This window comes from Lepisosteus platostomus, chromosome 2, assembly GCF_059453375.1.
Source record: "Lepisosteus platostomus isolate fLepPlt1 chromosome 2, fLepPlt1.hap1, whole genome shotgun sequence".
In the NCBI taxonomy this organism is placed as follows: Eukaryota; Metazoa; Chordata; class Actinopteri; order Semionotiformes; family Lepisosteidae; genus Lepisosteus; species Lepisosteus platostomus.
Window position 1 is genome coordinate 4595542 of NC_142612.1, and position 14749 is coordinate 4610290.

General features: G+C 36.6%; 1 protein-coding gene across 13 annotated transcripts in view; it reads right to left on the reverse strand.

Moving 5' to 3' along the window:
• The window catches only part of dmd (dystrophin), a 728682-nt gene that overhangs the window by 379892 nt on the left and 334041 nt on the right, over window positions 1–14749 (reverse strand). For all 13 annotated transcript variants that reach the window (XM_088646795.1, XM_088646880.1, XM_088646889.1 and 10 more), the window contains 6 exons: window positions 11868–12047; window positions 10414–10536; window positions 9542–9712; window positions 7634–7756; window positions 4754–4891; window positions 942–1094 (listed from right to left, as the gene is read on the reverse strand). In XM_088646795.1, the coding sequence (XP_088502921.1) occupies window positions 942–1094; window positions 4754–4891; window positions 7634–7756; window positions 9542–9712; window positions 10414–10536; window positions 11868–12047 (888 nt within the window). The remainder of the gene's footprint in view (window positions 1–941; window positions 1095–4753; window positions 4892–7633; window positions 7757–9541; window positions 9713–10413; window positions 10537–11867; window positions 12048–14749) is intronic.

A 14749-nucleotide genomic window follows, 5' to 3' on the forward strand; every position in this document is an offset into this window, starting at 1 on the left:
AGAGGACCCCAAGGCAGTTAGCGGACTAAATGAAACTCAAAACTCAAGAAATAACAAAAAAAAAAACAAAGTTAAAAAAATTATAAAGCCAGTTGTCAGGAGGCACTTATCTCCCAATTTATTTAAGCAGTAAATCTTACATTTAAAATGAATTTAATTCCTGTACACAGAAGCTAAGCAAAGGTCTTGCATCTTTTATTGCAGGATTGCCGTGTTGTTGGCTCAACTACATAACTCAATTAAAAACTGAAAGGAGCAACTTTATTTGAAGCTCGAGGGCTTTTCTTTGATGTGTAATGAAACACTTTTTTATTTGGGAGGAAGGGGGTGGGTGAGAATGTGGTTTATGCTGTCAAATATCAAAGAGCAGATTTATCATCTGAGGGACTATGATACTTCTGAAGCTAACACATCTAGTCGGTTCAGGCTCTCTTTTTCTGCTAAAAAACTCATTAGACAAAACGAAGCAAAGGTAATGAGGCAGTGAAATGAATAAACAAAAAAAAGACAAAAAGGTGATTTCAATAAATTTGAGCATAAATCTGCATTGGTGGGATTATGACGAGTGAGACAATGCTTCTGGACAAAAGAAGATCTTAACATGACAAACAGGTCGTCCACTTATCGAAATGTTTTGATCATCTGTAACAAAGACACACAAAGTCAAATCAAGCCCATTTTCAGAACGCAGAACAAAATTTCTACTTCTACAGTAACAAATTCATCTTTATTGCTTGTCAAAAAACAAATCACAATCTTCTCATTTATTACAACACACGAGTATTGATACTATTTTAAAACAGCATTTGGTCAACAGCTAAGCACTGTTACAGTACTTTATATGATTGTAACAAGTTTCTAAAATAGAAAAAAACTGTATACAGAAATACAGCATACAGTAGTAGTCATTACCTTTTTATAGCTTTACTGTAAATTATTACCTTAATCCTTTCTTCGTCTCTCGGGTCAGGAAGGCTAGCTACCCGTTTCTCTATGTCATCCAGCCACTGCAGCAGGTCATGAGACTGCTTCTTATACTGGTACCATTGGGGAGAAATGGCCAGGGCTTTCTTCTTCCTTAGCGACCTCAGATCCTACGTAACATTTATACGTGGTCAAAATAAAAAAAGATACAAATTACCATATGTGAACGTTAATTTTGGATTGCTCTTTCACACCCTCCCTTCAGAGGAGTACAGCACAGTTTATATCACAAAGTAGGGAAAAACAGGGCAAACATTTCTGCTTGGAATACAGAGCACATTTTACATACTGTACAGATTACTGTGTATCGTTGTTTCCAATGAGGATTTCATGTTAACTCTTAGACCAGCAGTCTTTTAAGTCTTTGGTCTTTGGGCTCCAGGGTTCAATGAAAGCTTAGCATGAACTATTGAACCTCTGCAGTTAGGGAAACACTCCTTGGCCCATGTGTTGGGTTCCTTAGCCCCTGGAGACAAATATACAGTATGCAGCACTCTACACCAGGGGTCTCGCCATGATCTTTCGGGTGGGGCGCCATGGTTTTATTTCATAGAAATTCCCCCTAGACAAGCGTCTTTGTATGGAAGCCATGGAGAAAAGAATATTACTGTGTTACGTTGAGATAGCATTGTGTTGTTTCACAATTATTAATGACGAATCTGCTAACAGTTTGCAACCAGAATGCCATCTTCATAATGATGAATAAAAGAATAACATCAAGCTGCCTTTGGTGGTAAGTAATTAGTATAAAGCAAAAATGTTTAATACATCTATTTTGAGGCAGTAGGTATTACTCCTAGAAATCTAGCATTCCTAGGTTAAACGTGTATAACCATTAAGACATATGATAAGAAGGACTGCTACATTCATGAGGTAATGAGTGCATTGCGCACAGCCCATTTGACGTTGACATTGGAGACTTGACTGATGACATTTCAAGCATGGCCTAACGAGACACTGCACCAGTTTTCAAAAACAATCAAACAATCTAAGTGTGTTCTGGGTCAATGTGAAAAAAAAGAAAAAAACAATTCTGAGAAATGAGGCTCTGAAAGTTTTAATACACAAACTACTTGTATGAAATGTTTTTTTCAGCACTTTATTAAATGCTGAATTATTTTACCAAATTCAGCTTCAAATTACTAAACTATTAAGCTTAATCTAAGACCCTTCCGAAAATAATTATTCAAGTTACTGAATGTTAACAACAGTCTTCTTGAAAGTAAATGGGATGCATTTCAGAAACATTGATAGGCATTAGCATAAACATGCCATGTACTGTAGCACTACCTCACTGGATGGAATTGTGAACAGAAAACCTTCTCTTCAACATAAGACTAATGTATACAAAGCCATACTCATCACCAATTATATCAAGTCAAAGACTTGGCCAAACAGGTAAGCATTTAGTTCTACTAGCAGTATAGATGCTTTCAATTCTAATCACTCCTATACTACAGTACTGTACATCTATAGAATTTTCAATACTACTAAATAACACTATTTAGTCTTTTTTAATATTGCAAGAAAATAAATTTAACTTTTGAGTGGTAAGTGATTAAAGATGATCAGAATTTCAACAGCATAAAGTTTACAATCAACAGAGGGCATTCAGTCCATCTAATACTTTTGCTGTAATTGTTTAGAGGATTTCTGTACATCCAGCCATCTCCTAGGTGATTACATGAAATCTAATATTTTAAATTCTATTCTTCAGTTTTTACGTCCTAAAGGTAAAACATCTTTTAAACACCTTCAATGTTATTTAATATCAAAGAAAAAATAAAAAATGAAAGACGTCACTACTATTTTTCATTATAATGGATTTAAACTATTGTGTCAGAAAAAAATAATTTTACCAAAATGGTATTAGTTATCCAAATTCATTTTAAGATACACACAGTAGAGAAGAGCTACTTTTTCAAGTAGTTGACAAAACAAAACAAAATATATATATATATTCACCAGTCATGTCAGGGAGTGAAAATCTTTCATGCCTTTCTTCTTAATGTAGACAGTTTGATGGCAGAGGTGTGAATACAGTTTCATAGTAATTCAGAAAAAGCAGCGTTCCTGCATTCATCTCAGCCTCTTATTTAGCCATGCTCAGAAATCTGCTGGTAAGATGAAAGTCCCAGAGGAACTCAACAGGAGAATTTGATGAGAAATCAAAAGCAGTGGATACAAAGGTTATTGATTTCTTTCTCCAAGCCTGTGCAAAAGAAGTGTGTGTGCTTGCCATAAATGAAATAGCCTATCTTAGCTCTTTGCTTGGAGGATAATACCACATACTGCTCTTTCATCTGGGAGCAGAGAAGCAAACCCCACTTTATGGGACAGAGGCTAAGAATACCTGCAACAGTGAAAGAATGATTGTGGGACTGACAAGGAAATCAAAAATAGGTTATGACCGAATTATTAGTAGCTTTGGCTTTGTGCTGGCATTGAAGATATAAAAACAACGCAAAAGAAGAAAAACTATCTCCTTGGTAACAGTTGTACGCAGGCAGGTAAAAAAAAATGTTATTATACCCAAGTCGCCATAGAAGTGAAGATTAATAAAGTGAAGTGCGTTTTACACATATCTAGACATCTTTGTTCATGTTCCCACTGGATTTTAAAAATATACTGTACTGTAAATAACGTTTGTCTCCTTTCGAATACACTGAAATTAAAGTTTTCAAAATAAATACCTTCATCCATACTGTATATCATAATACTCCACTGAACGATATGCAGTATCCTGTATATCTTATAATTTGTAGAATAACTCAGGATTTTTCAAGATCGCAGCTGTTTGGAAACATATTCAGACTACATATAAAAATCATGATTGTTTAAAAGTATTTTGGATATATTTATATTGAATATTGTAATAAATGCTGTATGTTAATTGGAATACGATTTTTGTCAAAATTATGTATCATCATTGCAACGCATTGACGCTAAGTTGTGAAACATGAAAGAGGACTCTAACACTTCACAATTATCTCTGGCATTCTTTCATTGTTTCATAAAAGATTCAATGCCTAATTTTCACTTTGATACACATAATACATACTGTACATGACTAATGAAGAGGTGCAGGTACCTAGCAGCTGTGGAAGATTATCTAGTCATTATAAACACTAAATGGTGCAGGGCAGTGCGGTGGCTCTGTGACTAAGGGTCTGCGCCTGTGGTTGGAAGGTTGCTGGTTTGTATCCCGTGGTCGGCAGAGGAATCCTACACCGTTAGACCCCTGAGCAAGGCCCTTAACCCCAACTGCTCCAGGGGTGCTGTATAAATAGCTGACCCTGCGCTCTGACCCCAAGCTTCTCTCCCTTTCTGTGTGTCTCTTGATGAGAAAGTTGTAGTATGCGAAAAGACAAATTCCTAATACAAGAAATTGTATATGGCCAATAAAGTGATCTCATCTTATTAAAAAGACATTCTTTCAGGGCCCTGCAACTCCATAGGCTTCAAATTCTAAAGTGAATGTACTATATATTGAATGAGTTTAAGATCTCTTACACAAAGGTACAATAAGAAAAAATACAGTACATTTCCCTCCATTTAAAAATACATTGTCATTTCCTGAAAAAGGCTGAAATTCTAGACTCCTGTTCCGACCGGTATTTTCCTTATTTGCAGCTTTAGGGTTCATATGGCTTAAACTTCCACCTCCTGCCCAGTTCTGTAAGTTGAAGTCTGTTCAAAGCTTCTAAAAAACCAAAAAGGTATGGATTTAATGAAAAAGTGGCATCTGACAAGTGAGAAATGACCATACCTTGACAGTGTTGTATTTTGCATGCAACAAATTTAGTTTGATTCGGATCTCCTCTCGTTTCTTCTCATCCGGGACTCTGTGATGCAGCTTCTCTCCTTTCTCCAAAAACTCCTTCACTGCCCCTTCTTCATTGTCCTCCTAAATGGGGAAACATCAAAAATAAAAACATAACAGACTGGCAGTCAGCTGTTTCCTGTTTTCTTTCCAAATTCACAACAAAAGGCTGATACGCAAAAGTCAGAACAGAATAATATTTTTGAAAGTAAGGAATGACTGAAATGGAAAATTACACATATACAGTAGGTCAACAGCAAAATTAAAACAAATACATAATGTTAGTGCACGGTGATGTTAATGTTAGTGTTCATTGTGTTCCTTACTGAAGAGCAGTATGATACTTCTATTCTATTTAACTGCATTCCTTTGGAATGTGTTGTTTACAAAGGGCAAGGTTATCTTGCAGTAAATATTTCTGCAAAGATGGCTGTTTAATGTTGATATTAATTCATGTACCCAATTGTTCTCTGGTGCTGAAAAACACATCTGAATAACAACGGAGATGGTGAGAATGGACCTAAAGCAGAAACTTTCATAGATTTCAGTCAATTTCATTGTGAATTATTTCCCCCAGGACTTGAATAACTTGTGACAGCATGAAGAAAAAAAATGCAAAAAGTACTGCATTGCTAACTTTCCCAATAAAAAAGGAGCTGATTTAAGTGTCTATGACAGACTTTAGGTTTAATCATTAAGTTAATGTGAAAAATAGAATTTATGCTGCTCCGTGAAACACACATATGAGTCCAATAACCTTCAACAAGGCTACTAGCAGGATCTGAATGGTGTAAACATCAAAGAGATTAAACTGTCAAGTTTTAATATTGCTTTATGTTTGTTCAAAGCACCATACTGACAACATAAATCTACAACACAGCAGCTGAAAAGAATGGTGTGCTATTCACAGTCACTTGAATATCATTTGACACGTAGCTCTTCAGTTGCAAATCTGCAGCTGTGCTCAACTGCTGATACCTAGGGATGCAAGATGCTCTTTCTTCCATTTTATCACACTTTAGTACGTACAGGTAGCTCCATCACACTTCTGAATCTCCAGTCAGAAACTGCATTGATTTGACAAAAATAACTTATTTTCACTGTGCTGTACATATCAGAAATGTCACTGTCTTGGTGTCTTATCTGAGGGACATGCAGCAATAGTTTAATACCTAAAGTATACAAGGATGTGCAGTGTTATTGCAATTGCATGAATATAATATTAAGTATTTTCCATGTGCTCTGCTGTTTTTTTCCATTTCCTAGAAATAGACCTGGTTCAACCCACTAGGAACACGCTGTGAACTCCAGCAATAATTATCAGCTCTATGAACTGCCCATAGCTGTCAACCAGCAGTAATCATCTGAACTGTCAAGCAGCACCACCCAGACTTCCAAGTTACTTATTCACAAATTAATTCATGTGCAAAACATATTAGCATAAATTCATAAACAAATGAAGGAAATGTGACACCCATTTAGCAGATCAGGCGACAGCTTCACTAACGAAGCCCCATTAAAGTAGATGTGCCTTTTCTGTTTCCTTGATGGTGGTTTAATAAATGGTGGTTTTACATTTTTATGTTTATTGATGCTGAAAGTAATAAGTTCTTTAATAAATGTACTAATGACTGAAACGGAACTGTGTAAGTCTTAATGACAAAGGGCGATTAGATTTATTTTACGAGTGTTTCTAAACCTAAATGTGAGGATAAACAAGACACAATGTGATGACGCAGGGCTGTTCACCACATCATCTGTTTTGTTGTGGTGAGCATGTCTATTTTTAGAGTGCTTTGGGATCCAAAGGCTGGAACGAAATGATAGGTACAGTATGAGTGAATATTAATAGTATTCTTCCTTTTTAAATTCTGAATCTACTCTTACACTATAGAATGTCCTTTGTGGGTCTCTACAGCACCACCATGACTAAACTAATTCATCTGAAAGATTTACCCCAGGGAGGCACATGCTTGGGTACATGTACATACACACACACATTGAAAAAGAAAACTGTGATTATTACGGGTGCATACTGAACGTTACCGGCAAGGATTTCACTAGTTCTGCGGCAGGCAATTTAAAGGTGAGATCTATCTTTTTCAGACTTAAGTTGGTTCATCTGTAAACACAACTGCAGGATTTCTATTACTCCCCGTACTTGTTGAATATCACACATATCTGAGAAATAATGTTCACATTAATTTCTGCATCACATCTGATCTTTTAGTTGGGCAACTTCAACTGTACATTCCCACATTCAAGCCACTGCGAATGTACATGTAGTAATGGAAGGGAACACATTATCTGCAGAGCTGCTGAGATCCTCCAGCTCATTCCATAACTGTCTAAGTAAAACAGTTCACTCACTGCTGCCCACACAGTACACATACAGTAGCTTAACAAGCACTGTTCAGCATTGTCACTTTAAGACAGGCATTGTAGCCAGATATTCACTTTGTTCCTCCTTAAAACAGTGTACCTTTGTTACAAGCTGTAATTCACTCCCTTAAATGAAAATACTGTACATTAGACATTTGTGTCGATCGGAATGCTAAAGATACAGTACATCATTAAAACGTTAAATTCATGGTGTTGGCTAAGCTCGGCAAATTTCTTTGAAATGGAAGGACTGGATAATTAAGAAAGCAGTTGGATTCATCGTAACAAGGGAAAAAAACTGACTTTACTCAATTATGTCTTAACAAAAAGGGTAAGGGTTTGCATGATTCATATTCCGCAAAGGGTTTCTTGAAATGTGTCTGTCGCTCGTCTGTGTTTCATTATCTCACCCTGCATGTCACTGCATTGTTCTATTGTCCTTACCGTGTCCTTTTGGAAATCCTCCTCTTTCAAATTGTCACCCTCTTGAACCTCAGCCTCCAGGCGTTCCAGCCACTTCTGTGCTTCTGTGTGATAAAGCTCAAGTTCGCGGGGAGTCACAAAGGCCTGAAACACAGCAGAACACACGCTGACGCTGGCAGGGAAGATAGCTGACGGATGGGGATGAGAAAAACTACTGTATACTGTATTCTAACACATACTGTACTGTACTGGCCATGAAACTCGATTTTCACTGTAATTAAAGAAATAGCAAAGGTTATTTATGACCTTCCTTATAATTATTCCAGGTACTAGAGCGTTCTTGATGATCTGCAGAACACGGGTCTGTCAGCCTGTGATTTTTTTTAATGCAGAACTTGTCAGCCAGGGAAGATTTTTCATCGCAGCTCCAGAGGCAGTTCATTTGGCTGTTTTTATGCACCCCATGAGAAAGTTGATATATGGGTATGAACAGCATTTACAATATTATTACAAACTCAGAGGCTTCGTTAACGGATAAAAATAACAAATGATTAATATGGTGCTGTTAGTTAACAGGCCTAATTTCATATTCACTTGAGGAATGCTTCTTTGCTCTAGTGAGAAGAAAATGTGCTGGAATGCACAGAATTTCTCTGCTGTCCTACTTACGTCCCTCACACAAACATATTCTGCATTGATGAATAATGAAGACGTGGATTAGTTTGGTTTATGCACTTTTCAGCACTACTGACCTCCAATTATGAAACACCTTCAGGACTGTAGTAAACCTGAAGACATTCAACTCTGACAAACGCTTTATTTTCCCATTTCCCCAGGCTTGATTTATAAATCACGAAATGCTGGTGCTCCTCGGACACACGTGCAGCTTCCATTCTCCAGTACCTCTCACATCCTTCTTGACCTCTTGCTGCCTTTGCCACTGTGGTACTGTACAGTATGTCTGTGCTATCCCTCTGTCAACATGTGCCACCCTGGAAATCACTGGCACAGCTTACACAGGGTTCCCCTCCTACCTTATCAGGACTACTAACATGGGTAACATCTCACTCCCTCTTCACTGGTGTCACCCAAGTGCTTCTGCTTGTGTTTTTCATGGAGCAGTAGGTGGAACTTTGCTCACTAGACCACACTTCCAGACCGACACCCCAGTATAGTGACCAGGGACATTGGACTATAGAAAGCTGGATTCTGGGTGGGGAAATTTCACACTTATTGTTCATATAAATAATTTTGGAATTGTTTGAGATGAAAAGTAAATGTGACATTATTTTTATTATTTAATTCAGTGAATGATGCATGTTTGTCAATAGCTTGTACAGATCATAAATACTGTATGTGATTGCAAATCATTTCAATTTTGCCTTTTAATTCATTCTAATAATTACTGACAATCTCATGACCTAGGATATAAAAGAAACACCGATATTAGTGAACCCGAATCCTCATGAATATTGTGGCATTTGATCATGCAGTAAAATACTACTTCTAAAATATTCATTACTATACAGGTGCAGACAATACAAAGGTGTGTCTTTTGGTGTTCCTGAGTAAAACAGCTCCTGATTGATTAGTGGTATAAAATATACTAAGCACACTGAATAGCACTGCATTTTTTTTTTCATTTTTAGTTTTATTTTCAGTGTTTCTTATTTCTATATCTTGGCAGATATTTGGTCAGGAATATTTTTTTATGATTAGTATCATCTAATCTTGGGGTATGGTAATTCTAAGTTGATTAAATGCAAATTACACAGCAAGGAGTAGTACAATTCTGCATTCTTCCACGTACAATTTCTCAAATCTCCTCTCCTTTGCCCTATTCTGCACTACTGTATAATGCTTGTTTGCTTGTGTAAGTGAAGAGATAGCCCACCTAAGACATGAGTTAAGTGAATGCTGCTGTTGTACCTTGCCGATCTTTATCCTTTGAGAGATGGCCTCAAAGCGCTGATTCAGCTCTGACAGCTTGGGCTCCACAACCACTCTGCAGTGATCTCCCCTGTTCTTAATGAGGTCTTCAGCTTGGCCTTGCACTGTCTCCACCTTCAGACGGATATCACTCAGTTCATCCTTCAAACCCTGCAGTCAAACAACGACAGACTAAGATTAGTCTGAGGTCACACCAAAGAAGGATGAGCGCTGAAGTCCAAATTTAGCACTGTTTTTTTTTACAAAAGAACAGTCAGTTTTAAACTATTTTTAGAGTACACCAAGGATATTGATTTATTTTCTTCGGAAAAAGCAACACATCTGGATATGCCTCTTTTTCTAAGATAAAAGAAAAACTGATTTCCAGGTTTCTATATTTATAAAACATTGTTGAAAGGCTCTATTATATCTTAAAAGTTCATGAAAAAAAATAAATTCCATTCCAGTAAAAAATATCTATCCATTCCATGATTCAAATTCTTGTTTTAAACATTCCAACTTTGGACAGAGTTTCTGCCATCTAACATGGTCCTACAGTACCTAGTATCTAGTTGCAATACCTATCATCCTTCTGTATTTTATACTGTACATCTAGCAATGCTTTCTAATTTCAGAAGATAATAGGAAGTATGGACCTCTAAAGCTGATTGTTTTTTTTGTAAAAAGTTATAAACATTTTTTGTCCTTGTAATATGTGACACAAAAGACTGTCTTAAAAGACAACCTCATTAGTATACTGAAAAAGAATACATGTTCTTTGTTACAGTTCTCACGACCTTCATATTTGAACACAGAATATTATTCACGAATCTCCAAAAACCCAAGTACTTTTTGCCAAGCAGGTAGTGTACCTTTAACACCTCCTGCTGAGACTCCTGTTTCTCGGATTCGTCGAGGAGAATCTCGGCACGGTATATCCAGGCAGTAATTTGGGCAATACTCTGGTCAAACATTTCCATCTGTTTCTGATAGTCCTTTGTACAGAAAGAAAAATATTCACTTGAATCACATTAGAGCTATTTACAATACATCTGTCTTTTTTTTTCCTTCAGTCACTTACACAGGAGGTCAATCCCTAATCTTGTCCTCTTTTGCCTACTTACCAAGCGATATCACATTTCTAGCTTGTTCACATGTGCGGTTTGTTGCACATTCCTCCATTCACCCCATCTTTCCCTTGCAGGCCATCTACCTCCCTGTCTCATCCCCTTTTAAAGCAGGGTGTTCTGACCGCATAGTCATTGCAGCCAGGTTAGCTTTCTCCTTTGCAGGACAAGATACACATTGAAACACACTAATTCAAAGCATGCTTCTGCAGTGTTTCAAACTGGGGTTTGGGTGAGTTGCTAAAATACATGTCAGTTCAACTGTGATAAAAGCTTTTTGGTGGTATAATTTTTCAAAAAAGAGAAGATGTATTATTGATAAGTACTGTATGGTAGAAGAAATGGTCAATAAATTAGCTTCAGAAACAAGCTGACAACCGTTCTCCAACTATATAGTAACATATGGGGTATGATATGGATCTTTTATTTTAATAAAAAAACACAATTGCTAGAACATGGAGATTAGAGATTGGACAAAAAACAACAATAATATGAAAACATTGGAAATCAATACACGCCGTCAATAGGGATGTTGTTCTATAGTACATGTTCAATATTTTCTCCTTTATTTACAACCAAGGGACTGCTTGGAAATAGACCACCCCAGCAGTTCTCAAGGAATGCAAGAATACACTGTACTGTATACAATACTATACAGTATAGTATTGCTCTCACACCTGAAGAAGGCTACACAGCCGAAACATTGTGTTTTCTTTCTTCTTTTTTTCAGCACGGAATAAACCTATTACTTGTTCCTTTGCACTATACAGTACAGTATATACTGATATACTGTATCAGATAGTAGTTCAGGTGGGTAGCTGCGTCAGCATGCATAGGCTGCAAAGGAAAAAGTAATACATTTATCCCATGCTTTGGAGCCTTCTTCAGGTGAGAGATCTCTGTTTTCTTTCCTCTCTTTTCAGCATGGAATAAACCTATTACTTGTTCTACTGTACCAGATACCCTATTCCCTTCCCTAGTTACATCACGATTTACTTTATTCTCATGTACAACTTCATTGTAAGCTGTCTGCAGCAGAAGACTTTCAGTCCACCTTAACAGAAGTGGGTGGCGTCTGCCGTGGCCCCCTTTGACTTTTGACCTTGGCAGGATTAGATTCCCGACCACCAGAATCACAAAAGGCTCCAAAGAAAAAGTCAAATATCGGATCTGATTGCTGACTTGACCCCCCGCTTTACCCTCAGCAAGTTGAGCCACTCCTCAGCTCTTGAGGTCACGGCGATCCAGTTGCAGTTAAGGAGGCTGACTTTATCGTCCACTAAATTCTCCTTCCCATGAAGCACAGCCTTCAGAGCCTCTGCCAGATCAGAGATGTTCTTCAGCTGCTGTAGATGTTTCTCTGTGTCCTTCTGAATCGCCTAAGGGAGGACATTGCTCACGATTAGATGAAGATTAGGAAGAACACCAACCTGTTCACAGATCAAAAGCAGAAAATCAGAAGGAAGAAAACTCCCTAAAAATGTTTATCACTAGACAAAACAAAGACAGAAAAGTATAGGGAAAAAAAGGGTCAACACCTTGGGGAAAACTAATATAGAATAACTGAATGAACTTCAACTTATTTCATATTATACAAGCTGAAGTCATTTTGTTACAAAATCTTCATGTAGATGTACTGTATGTGTGTGCATTTTGATAGTTTGTATTAATGATATGTTTGGTATAATTTCCTGCATTACAATTTTGAAAGTATCTACAAATGAACAAATTAAATGTTATACCAAACAATATGCCAGGAGACATTTCACTTTCTTCTCTGTTCTAAAAAGGGGAATAATATTGGGCGTACAGGTTATCTGATGCAATCAGGGAGAAATATGAATGCCAGTTTCCCTAGGAATAAGACTTTTTGCATTTTCAGTGCTACATACAGTAATATGACCGGGAGCTCAGTTTCATACTGTGAGGTGATGTACAGCTTAAACAAAATCTTTTAAATAGACGTGTGTTAAAATTAAAAAAAGTCACATTGATAATAAGAACAACAATATTGGGAATTTTTTTGTAGGAATTCTTTTCATAAAAATATCTAAGAATATAAATATACAGTTAAGCCAGAAAAGAAACAAATGCAAAATGCTATTATATACTGTAAGTGCACTTCATAACTTCTCATCAGTTTTAACATTTAAGAAAATTACACAACCTATTACATAAGATTATTACATGTATTTTATTTTATATATATACTGTATATCATGCTCATTTCCCCTAAATCCTATTGGTATAAAGAAGAGCATTCTTTTTACTTAAAAAGTAGAACAGTGAGTCAGTTCTTGTTTTAGGCTTTTAAATGTAATGTATCTTCTGAATTGTATTAATCTCTCTTTATTGTTGACAAATGGTGGAGAACTGAAATTATTCACCACACTGCAGGCAGAAACCAGTGAAGCATTTGTGTGTAAAATAGTAATCGTAATAGTAATAGTAAAATAGAATGACAAAGAAAGCTTTGAAAAAAACATTGCAGTTTTATTCAGTCATGATTGACTTGTATGCACAATTCAAACTATGCACCTCTTCAGCAAAAAGTATAAGCATAAAAAAACCAACAATGAATTCAGATCTTAACTTCAAACTTAAACTTGAAAATCTTACCAATCTACATAAAACATAAAGAAACCTAAACAATTTAGCACAACGTAGAATTTCAGATCAGTATGAGGAAGTGGTTTGTTAATTGATCGGTTCATTAAAGGTCTAATTGCTTATTGGAAAAATTCAATGAGCTAGACAGCTTGAGGGAAAAAAAAAATCTCTATGGAGCCAGCCAATGGAGTAATGAACTGCATTAAAACAAGTCTCCCACATAGCCATTAACTAAAAGGCAATATGCTAAGGTATCTAACCTGAACATTATGGGAGAAGTATTTAAGAGCTGCCAGCTAAATTTATTCCCTGATAGAAATGGGTGAACTTCAGAGCAGAGAAGGCAGAACTCATTCTGTTATCTGATATGCTGGCAAATCACCTTCCCAGTATAGTGTACTTCAGTAAACTGTAATAGCTGTATTCTGATGCCAGCGCTGCAGTTCTAATGTTGTAAAGCTGAAGACCTCCTTATGCTGTGCAGTGCAGACAGAGAGCTGTAATTTTTATGCAGCACGATGCTATCAGTCAGTGTTATTTATTAGAAATATGTTCACAGAGAGAACCCTGGATTTCCATTCACATTCAATCAGTCCAAGGCTTAGGAATTGAATACCAGGATGTCTTTTTTAAGAGTTACATACTCAAATGAGCTTTTCTTTGAGAGAGCGAGCGAGAAAAGCCGTTCATCATCTGTGGGCGTCTTATCACATTTTAAGGCTGGGGAAATGTTTTAAGGGTTGTAAAATTAAAATTCAGCTTGCTTCTCCTGTACTTTCTTTCCTGTAGCAGAGATGTCTGCTGTGGTCTTGTAACAAATATTAATACATTCATGAAGTGAACTGGGTATTGGAATGTGTGTGTTAACCTTACATTTAAAGTCATTTGTTTCTCTTTGGCGAGACTAGAACACTTGCCCCCACATAAGTTTTCTAATAGTGTGTATGTTTATATAATATAACTGTATAGAGCAGGTTTAGAATAAAGTCTTATTTACTATGATCAACTGGAAAGTACCCATTTATATAGAAGGGGATTTTACTGGAGCAATGAAATTGAAGCTCCTTGTTCAAGGATATAGTACTAACATGAGTTCCTGATGTGGATGCACATCTCTCTGGTCTAGAGTCCTAACCATCATTCCACATTGCACTGCAAAGATAAGGTGCTATACAAGTCAGAAGCAGCACATGAACAGAATGTAAAATAGAAAGCAAATGAAATGCTTTTGTGATCTTCAGTAATGTGAGTAATAAATAATGAAACAGAAAAAGATAAGTTAGCTACCCAAAAGGCATAATATTCCAAAAGATGAAAGAGGTTTTTCCTACTTTGCAGAAGCTCTTAAAGCAAATGGCCTTTGTGACTATAAGAGAAGGCATTAAGATATGTAACATGATGTTATAAACGGTAATATTGTAAAACATCATTAGAAAATTACGTACAGTATACCCTAGGGGTAGGGTTAGAA